This window comes from Helobdella robusta, assembly GCF_000326865.2.
Source record: "Helobdella robusta unplaced genomic scaffold HELROscaffold_23, whole genome shotgun sequence".
Classification (NCBI taxonomy): Eukaryota; Metazoa; Annelida; class Clitellata; order Rhynchobdellida; family Glossiphoniidae; genus Helobdella; species Helobdella robusta.
In genome coordinates, this window is record NW_008704216.1 from 1,922,115 (window position 1) to 1,932,114 (window position 10,000).

The 10,000-nt window shown below is 37.6% G+C and overlaps 1 protein-coding gene across 1 annotated transcript in view; it reads left to right on the top strand.

Moving 5' to 3' along the window:
- Positions 1-1,569: 1,569 nt before the first annotated feature.
- Positions 1,570-10,000, top strand: part of HELRODRAFT_119222 (hypothetical protein) — a gene marked incomplete at both ends in the record, with an annotated part of 12,052 nt that continues 3,621 nt past the window's right edge. The window contains 18 exons of the mRNA XM_009019035.1: positions 1,570-1,764; positions 2,350-2,490; positions 3,135-3,317; positions 3,859-3,946; positions 4,317-4,426; positions 5,035-5,176; positions 5,863-5,970; positions 6,131-6,218; positions 6,337-6,381; positions 6,790-6,924; positions 7,237-7,436; positions 7,620-7,822; positions 7,960-8,277; positions 8,489-8,600; positions 8,886-9,037; positions 9,172-9,278; positions 9,533-9,686; positions 9,982-10,000. The exon at positions 9,982-10,000 is cut by the window's right edge and continues 95 nt beyond it. Coding sequence (XP_009017283.1) covers positions 1,570-1,764; positions 2,350-2,490; positions 3,135-3,317; positions 3,859-3,946; positions 4,317-4,426; positions 5,035-5,176; positions 5,863-5,970; positions 6,131-6,218; positions 6,337-6,381; positions 6,790-6,924; positions 7,237-7,436; positions 7,620-7,822; positions 7,960-8,277; positions 8,489-8,600; positions 8,886-9,037; positions 9,172-9,278; positions 9,533-9,686; positions 9,982-10,000 — 2,500 coding nt within the window. The remainder of the gene's footprint in view (positions 1,765-2,349; positions 2,491-3,134; positions 3,318-3,858; positions 3,947-4,316; positions 4,427-5,034; positions 5,177-5,862; positions 5,971-6,130; positions 6,219-6,336; positions 6,382-6,789; positions 6,925-7,236; positions 7,437-7,619; positions 7,823-7,959; positions 8,278-8,488; positions 8,601-8,885; positions 9,038-9,171; positions 9,279-9,532; positions 9,687-9,981) is intronic.

The following is a 10,000-nucleotide window of genomic DNA, read 5'->3' on the forward strand; positions in this document are numbered from 1 at the left end:
GATCCTCTTTATTACCAAACTCGATAGCACATGTGCATGCAGCAAATAACCGTATTATGACTGACATACACACATACATATATACAATGTACTGTACTTGCATACATGCATACATACATACATACATACATACATACATACATACATACATACATACATACATACATACACAAACAAACATACATACACACATACATATATACACTGCACGCATGTTAAAATAAATACAATACATTTACAATTCGCACAATTTAACAAACACACACACACACACTTACAAACACACACACAAACACACACAATCACGTACAAACACACACAAATCAGACACATACTTAACATCAACTTAACTATTAAAACGAATGCTTGTTATGTTGACCTCATTTTGTTGTTGCTGTGGTGGTGTTGGTACTGTTCTTGTTGTTGTCTTGTTGATTGTTGTTGTTTGTTGTTGTTTTATTTTTGACCTGATTGTTGCTGGTGCTGTCTCGTTGTTGTTGTTGTTTTTGTTGTTGCTGCTGATGTTGTTGTTGTTGCTGATGTTGTTGTTGCTGCTGCTGTTGTTGTTGCTGCTGCTGCTGTTGTTGTTGCTGCTGCTGTTGTTGTTGTTGCTGCTGCTGTTGTTGTTGATGATGTTGCTGTTGTCGTTGTTGCTGTTGATGTTGTTGTTTTTATTAAAATTTGCATTAAATCTGACATAGAAATAGCGATATTAACCATTAATTTTGAAAGTATGAAACTAACAAAAACTCCATCGGCACACGTCTGCACTTGCAGCTTGTTATAATGAATCTGAAAAAAAAATCGATAAAAATATAACATACCTAATCAACCTTTTTCATAAATAAAGAGGAGTAAATATAAAAATTGAAAGTACATACGTACAACGATGCATGCATATACATGTACACTTACATGCAATACATGAGTGCGTGGGCGTGTATTTGTGTTTGGGTGTATGTGACTGTGAATATGTACGTGTGGAATTGTAAACTTCCTTAGTAGCACAAGGACAATTTGCTTTAATAATTTTTTTTTTCATTTCTTCTATCCATTTGATGAAATTGATCTCACGGCCGTGTTTAAAAATAGAAATACGTAATAGAAATAGGAAAAGAAATAGCGGACCTCCAAAACTTAGAATCGTCTGTAGCTGTAGAATAACATCTAAAAATGCTGGTGACGTCAGTGTTGTTAGTTCTCTTCTGCATTACCTTTACCTCGAGAGATGGTATCCACTTAGATCTTGGTATATTTTTTGGTCATCCTTCAATGAATCCATAAATCAAATTGATATCTTTGTCTATCTTAGACTCTGTGTGCGCGTGTGTGTGTTTGTGTGTGCGCGCGCGCGGGTGTGTGTGTCTGCCTTTGATTGCGTGTGTGAACGCATCTTTCCTTTATTTAAATTTTTGGCTTTGGTTTTTAATGACTTATGCACACACAAACGCACACAAACTCATAAAAACACTCACTCACGCACACACGCACGCACACACACACACACACGCACACACACACACGCAAACAAACACAAACACACGCAAAAAAACACACACACACACAGTATGTCCAGGGACCACCTACCGCCACGCTTACGAAGCGCACCACAAAAATTACTACGAGTTTCTAAAACAGCGCTACACCAATTGCAACATTGTGGACGGCAACCTAGAGATCAACTTTCTCGTGAAGAGGCAGGACGGTTATCAGGAGGATGAAGAAGCCGGCTTCGACCTCGGCTTCCTCAAAGATATCAAGGAGGTTAGCTTTTTTTGCTGAATTTGTAGAGTAATTTTTATTTCCAGAAAATTTATTAGTTCATCGATATACATTAGATACATCATTCTATACATTAGATACATCATTCTATACATTAGATACATTATTCTATACATTAGATATATCATTCTATACTTTAGATACATCATTCTATACATTAGATACATCATTCTATACATCGGATTCATCGTTCTCTAACGTATACGCTGTAACATGCCGATTTTATATTTTTAAATTTAAAATTTTCTTATGGGTTTGACTTCATTTGCCAGTTGTTTTAACATCGATGTTGTTTCCATATTCCATTTAAACAACTACACAACTTCATTTCAATAACCGAACTCACCCATTTAGAAACTTAGTCGACAGATAACATCTACGTGTTGAGCATCTATTACTCTTTTACTCAGCTTTCCTTAAAACCTCTCAACCTTTCAATTTAATTAGTTAGTCAATTACTTGTTGAATAATTGATAAGATCTTTCTTTGCTGGTCATCTAACTGATCAGTTATCTCATCATTTACGGGATCAGTTACACGACCAACGGTGCATCTCTGAACCACTAGGTAACAGGCTACGTGATGATCCAGTATAACGAGATCTTCCACCTGAACCTCAGCTCGCTGCTGCTGATACGAGGGCAGCAGCTCTGCAACTGCTTCGTCGTCAGCGTCTCCAGCTTCGTCAACAACTGCAGCCTCTTCATCGTCGGCAACAATTTCACTCACGACGATAGAATGGGTCTGGAGGAGTTGGGCTTTTCGTCGTTGCATGGTAAGAAGATGGATGGTGGACGGATGGTGGACGGGTGGATGGTTGAGTGGTGGAAAGATGAATGAATAAATAAAAATTGGTCTGTAAATGAACAAATAAATGAACGAATGAATAAATGAATGAACGAACGAACGAACGAACGAATGAATGAATGAACATAAAATGTAGGTCAATGAAGTAAAAACTTTTATTGAATGGCCGCGGCCAACTGATCCCAATTTACTGTCCGTTCGATTAAAACTTGTAAAGAAGCATTGAAACTGTTTGAAACTTGTTCTTAAAACCATTTAAAACGTTCACTTAGGCTGTTTTGTGTGGTTTCACTGCGTTCTACCTTTGGCTAACTTCATTCGCATGTTTTTAGTAATAGATCCTGACAATTTCTCTGATGATACAACTGCAAGGTTCAAACTCAGGCATTGTTGTTTCCTTGTTGGTTGAAGCCAGGAGTGAATGTGAAGAGCTAATCTGCCTGATTGAATAATGATCTGTTTATAAATCGGAAAACAAACAAAAATCGACCAAAATTTCTGCTGTTTGATGGTTATTTATTAAAAATTAACAAGAATTATTACAGCCAGTTATTATAATGGCTCATTTGTCCTTCTCCAACTGCCCAGAAATTAGCAGAGGGGACGTGATGATATACAACAACGGAGCCTTGCGATTTGTGGACACCGTCAATTGGGTCGACGTCTTAAGTGATGGTAGCAGCAGAGTTTTCATGAGCCGCAACAATGCCATTTGTGAGTTAGGATGTGTTATGAGATGATGATGACATGATGATGTTGTTGTGGGATGATTATGACATGATGATGCTGTTGTGGGATGATGATGAAAATGGTGATGATGTCTGTGACATGATGATGTTGCGGTTGGATGGTGACGAAGATGATGATGTCTGTGATGATGAAGATGATGTTGTGAGGTTATTTCACAACATTATCTAATCTGTGTCATCAATATAAATTAAATTAAAAGTAAAGTAAAGTTATTTGACGACAGCTGCTGTCGTGTTTGGTGGTTAGCGAGGAATGAGATACAAAATGAGGGAGTGAAAATTGATAGTAGACTACCATTGTGGGAGATGGATTACTGATGGATTACATAGTGATGACGGCTCATTTATTCGCAGTGCCGTCTCATAAATTTGATGAAAAAATGTTGGCGACTTCTTTCGCATGCCCACCACACTATTGCTCGTTTCAATAAAATAAATATTAAATTAATTAATTAATTACTAATTAATTAATTAACGCAACAACCATTTATTTTTCAAAGGTGATAATAAAACGGCGAAGCACCCCTCTTGCGAATGCCACCCATCATGTGCGGACCTAACTGGACAGCCCTATTGCTGGGGTCCAGGCCCTGAGATGTGCCATCGACGTAAGTTGGAGAGGGGCCCTAAAACAGTATTTTTTTATTTAGCATATTTGGTGTCGTTAGCATGTGAGCTTTAGTCTGTTGAGTTTAGCGATTAAATTGAAGTTATAATAGTTAAAATTGAATTACATTTAAGTTAAATTTAAACTATATTTAAATTAAATTAAAGTTAATACATGGCAAAGTTAATTCTGTTTTATTCTGAACTTACAAACAAAAGCCAAATGAAAATTCGTTTAAATGCGAGCATAAAAAAATCCCCTAAATAATATATAAATATATTATTTAGGGGATTATCAATATTAAATAAATAAATAAAGTAATTAAATTTAAAAGCAATTTCAAAAATGTTGAAATTATTTTTCGGCCACAGTAACAAAGGTGCACTGCGAATGCGACAACAGGTGTGAGCCCAACTCGACAGTGAGGTGCTGCAGCAAGGAGTGTGCGGCCGGGTGTTCGGGTAGTAGCAGGAAGTGTCTGGTTGGTTGGGTGGTTGGTTGGCTGGCAGGCTGGCTGGCTGGCTGGCTGACTGACTGACTGACTGACTGACTGATTGACTGACTGACTGACTGACTGGCTGGCTGGCTGGCTGGCTGGCTGGCTGGCTGGCTGGCTGGCTGACTGACTGACTGACTGACTGACTGACTGACTGACTGACTGACTGACTGACTGACTGACTGACTGACTGACTGACTGACTGACTGACTGACTGACTGACTGACTGACTGACTGACTGACTGACTGACTGACTGACTGACTGACTGACTGACTGACTGACTGACTGACTGACTGACTGACTGACTGACTGACTGACTGACTGACTGACTGACTGATTGATTGGTTGATTGATTAAGAGCAGCAGATCGATGAATCACAAGTAAAATAATCTATTCATCAACTTAGCAAGCACCTAATAAACTAACAACTGATCAGGCAACCAGCCATCAAATAAGTCACCAACATATCAATCGACGAACCAACCAACGTATCAACAAACCAATCAACCAACCAACCAATTAATCAACCAACTAACCAACCAATCAATCAATCAACTAAACAATCAACATATCAATCACATAACCAACCAGGCATGCAAAAACTTTTACAACGATGGCGTATGCGAAGAAAACTGCCCCGTCCAACATATCTACGATTCACCACAATACAAAACGCTAGAAAACCCCAAGCATAAATATGCATACGGATCTACTTGCGTTAAGCCATGTCCAAGTTTGTGTGTATGTTTGTTTGTGTGTGTGTGTATGTGTGTGTGTATGTTTGTGTGAGTGTGTGTGTGTTTGTTTTTGTGTTCGTGTGTTTGGCTGTGTTTGCATTGCTTTTGTAGACATCATGTTCGCACTAATTCTTGCTCACAGGCGATGATATAAATTGTTCATGTCTATTTATTTTAGTAAGCCCTTTGTATTCAATTTTTTTTTATAGTTTTTATCTACTCCAAACTGTTTGCCAGCGCTTATGCGTGTAAATAAAATGTTCGTATAGACCTATAAACAGACCTGTAATCCACACTTGACGGTCAGAACGTACAGACACATGCACATTACACACAAACACACACACAAACACATACGCAGACACGCACGCACACACACACACACATAATTAAATACAATGTTGATGATGGGTATTCATGAATATGTTTCATTGTCGAGGCAATTTTATTCTTGGAGTCCATCTTGCTCCAAGACTTTTGTCCATTTATATTTTATATACGTCACAATTGAAATTTTCCGATGACATTCTAGCAATTACCAATTTATTGACATTTTAATTACTCATTAAAATCCTAGCCATTCAACCATTGGGTGAATAAATAATTCCACACTAACCACGCCTCTCAGACTGACACCTCTCGTGAATATGCACTAAATATGATTATGCTGCTCATTTTTCAGACCACCTACTCATGGATAAACAGGCTTGCGTTAAACACTGCGCGGCAAACAGCATGATCGTCGGGGATAGCTGCGTCGAGTGCGGATCCGATGGACAAAAACCTTGTCGTAAAAGTGAGTGAGTGAGTGAGTGAGTGAGTAGTAAATTTATTATTGAACAAATGCCCGAATAAATGAATGAATAAACCGATTTGCTAATTAACATTAATTAGATAACTCATTAATATTAAAATATTAATATATGAATATTAATTAGCCTGCCTCGGAGTCGTCGAAGGGGTTGCAGTCAATGCCAGCAGTTTCATAGGCTGTCAAGTGGTGGATGGGAACCTGATGTTTGACGATTTTACGTGGAAGTAAGCCATAATATAATAATAATAATGAGAACGCCTCTGTCTCAGAGGACAGGGTAATGAATAGTTACAACAATGAAATGAAATTTCAATAAAAACTACATTTCAAAAAAGAACAGAGCGGCGATGTATATTTGAATTTATGTCATAAATTGTTTCTGTCACAGTAAAAGTCGTGTGATTGCCTTACAACAGTCTCTATCAGCTTATCATTAAACGAAGCCGGCCACAAAATTTTATACAATGAAAGATTAAAGTTTATAAAAACCAATTGGCGATACAATAATAATGATAGTAATAATAATAACAATGATAATAATTATTATTATCATCATCATTGTTCGTAATAAAATTTTTTGGTTAATATTTGTAAGATGATTTATAATTATTATTCATATTATATTATACAATTTTAATTATAATTAATTGATCAATCGACCGACGGACTGACTGACTGACTGACTGACTGACTGGCTGACTGGCTGGCTAGCTGGCTAGCTAGCTGACTGACTGACTGATTGATTAACTGACCTATCAATTGATCGATTAATTGTTCACACTTCATCATGCTCAGTGTTTCGGAAGAATGGAAGTACCTGGAAAGTGTTGAGGAAGTCACGGGATTCGTCAGGATGCATTTTCGCACTTCAAATTACGAGAGTTTATCATTTCTGAAAAATTTGAAAACAATCAGAGGGGTCTTCTTAGAGTTAGTGCACATAAATTCTAAGTTTCAAATAGCCGATCTATTTTATCTGATAGTTATAAACAGACACAAATAAACACACACACAAATACAAATAAACACACACACACACTCACACACACACACACACACACACATGATAGATGGTAACCTCTTTGAATTCAAACCCGGTCAATGCAACATAAATACCAGCAGGCACTTTTATTTAACCATCTCGCCGCTTTTGTTTCAGACGTTATTAAAATGCATTGCATTAATAATTGTTATAAAAACATGTCAGGCAGATACTATTAAAATTATGATAAAACAAAATAGTGAGCTCGGCCATTCTCTGGGCATCGCTGCAACAAACTTCACATCCCTTGGTTTGGATTCACTGACAGCCATCAAGTACGGCAACGTGAAGATTAGTCGGAACAAGAAAATGTGCTACGTTCAATCCATCAATTGGTCAGCCATCTTGAAAAGTCCAGACGATCAGAGGGTCATAATTGGCAACAACAATAATAATTGCGGTCAGTTTCGACAAAATTTGTATTCTCATTATGTTGTGTCGTTTGGATAAAATAGTTATTCAATAAATCAGCAAAGCTATTCTTTTAATATCTATCTTTGATTTGTAAAAAAAAATTAACTAAATGAACAATTGAGCTAGTTTTATGTTATGCTCAATCATTCAAATTAAATCGTCCCTTTAGAGAGTGAGGGCAAGTTGTGCCACCCTGAATGTTCAGATGATGGTTGCTGGGGACCAGGTGATCACCAGTGCATCTCATGCAGAAACTTCAAATTTCAAAACAAATGCGTCCTCAGTTGCCAATCAATTCCTCTGGCTTACGCTAGTTCGAACACGACCTGCAGCCTCTGTCACGAACAGTGCTTGGATACATGTGATGGACCGGTTAGTCTTGCTGTTAATTATTATTGCTTCGCAGATTGAGAACGGTTTGAAAAACATAATTTGCAGTTGGCGGTTATCATCATCAATATTTTGCTTTAATCAGACCATCTTGAAAACGATCGCTCTAATTCAAACAGGGCGCCGAAAACTGCACCACATGTCGATTCGTTCGTGACCGCGACACTTGTACAACCTCCTGTCCAAAAACAAAATATACTGACAAAAATAACCATTGTCAAAATTGTCACAAAAATTGCGGAGAATACGGGTGTACAGGTCCGCTGAACAACATCGGAGCGAATGCGTGCAACTCTTGCGATTTAGTTTCGTTTGAGAAGGTTGGCGACTCTCTAAATGCCACCTCGTGTATGCCCATCACGAAGATGTGTGCCACCGGCTTGTACAGGACAATACTGATTGACTACCCATCCAACCACTCTCTTCATCGAAAGCAGGTTCGCTTTAGCCGGTCTGATATTTCAAATTATTGTACAAAATACTGATTGTAAGAAATATATACATATATTTTTTATCAGTAATAGCATATCTGTAATTATTTCACCATCCATGCCAGCGAAAGCACACTGATTTAAATCATGATTATTATAACAGACCACTTTCTACTTCTTAACGACACATTGATTTATTTCTGTTTACCCAACAAAGGGCTGCAAACCATGTCATCCGGAATGTCTGGCGTGTTGGGATTATGGGACTTCCACAAGTTACTGCCACCCGTGCAAGCATTTCAAGGAAGAGGACAAATGTGTTAGCAGCTGTCGGGACGGATTCTACCAACACAACACAGATCGCCCATACTCACCAATACCGAACATTAAAAACACTACAAGTAGTAGTGGTGGTGGTAGTAGCGGTAGTAGTAGCAGCGGTGACAGCAGTAGAAGTAGTAGCGGCAGTAGTAATAACGGAGGAAATGGAACTGTTGACATCAACGATCATTTTTCTAAGAGCAACAACAAAACTAATATAATGAATATTACTCCACACGCAAAGACAACAACTACAGCTACCACTACTACGACTGCTACTAAAATTAATAAAGCTATAAAAAGAAAAAACGTCGAAGATTATGACGAGAGGTCCTGCCTGCCGTGCCACACAAGCTGCCTTACGTGCTACGGTCCTGACCCCCACCAGTGCTACACCTGTAAGCACTACATCGTCTACCATGACTATCAGAATAAGGAGCTAGGGGTTCACCTACTTTTTACTTGCTCTTTAGTTACTTTTATTTTCTATAATAACATTTAATAAATAGATAATATTTAGTAATAATAGTAAATATTATATTTATTATTATTATTTATTGTTATTTCTCATGACCCAAGTTCAACTGTTCGGAGAACTGTCCGGCAAATTTACCGCACAAACTTGCGCGTGATGTCAACGGCATGAAAATAACCGAATGTGTCGAAGATGATTATGCCAGTAAAACGTTCGTGAATGATGATTGGTTGATGATTAGTGGGTCGATTGATTGGTTGACCATTTGGGTTGTTGGTTTATTGGCTGGTTAGTCGATTGAGTAGATGGTTGGTTAGCTGAGTGATTGATCAATTGGTTGGCTGATTGATGGATTGTTTGAGCAAGCAACCAGTTAAGTGTTTTGTTAATTAGTAGATTGACTGTTATTGTAACAATGATATTTTCTCAATTTACGTTTTTATTTTCGTTCGCTGGTCAACACAGCGGCAGAATATTGGCCATAGTGCTGCCGATCTGCATTTTAACGGTCATAGCGATTGTGGCCATCTCGCTTGGCGTAGTAGCCTATAAGAAGAGCAAGGCAAAGACCAAAATCGCGATGGCCGCTGTTAATTTGCTGAATGGGATAGAAGATATGGTCAGTTGTTTGTATTTGTTTGTATGTGTTTGTTTGTTAGTTGGTTGGTTGGTCCGTTTAAGTTTATTTGGGTTGTTTATGCTCTGCTTAATAGCTTATCTGTTTTTTTGGGTTGTTTGTATGTTAATGTAATTAAAAGTTTTTTTAAATCAATTAGTTTTATTGATCACAAATATTTTCAGATCAATTTTTAGTCATCATCAGTTATTTGAAGAATTAATTGAGAAGTTATTAATTTTTAATAATAGTTTTGAAATGATTGCAACTTAACGTTTATAAACAACTTAATCTTCAGCCTCTCAATCCATCGGGCC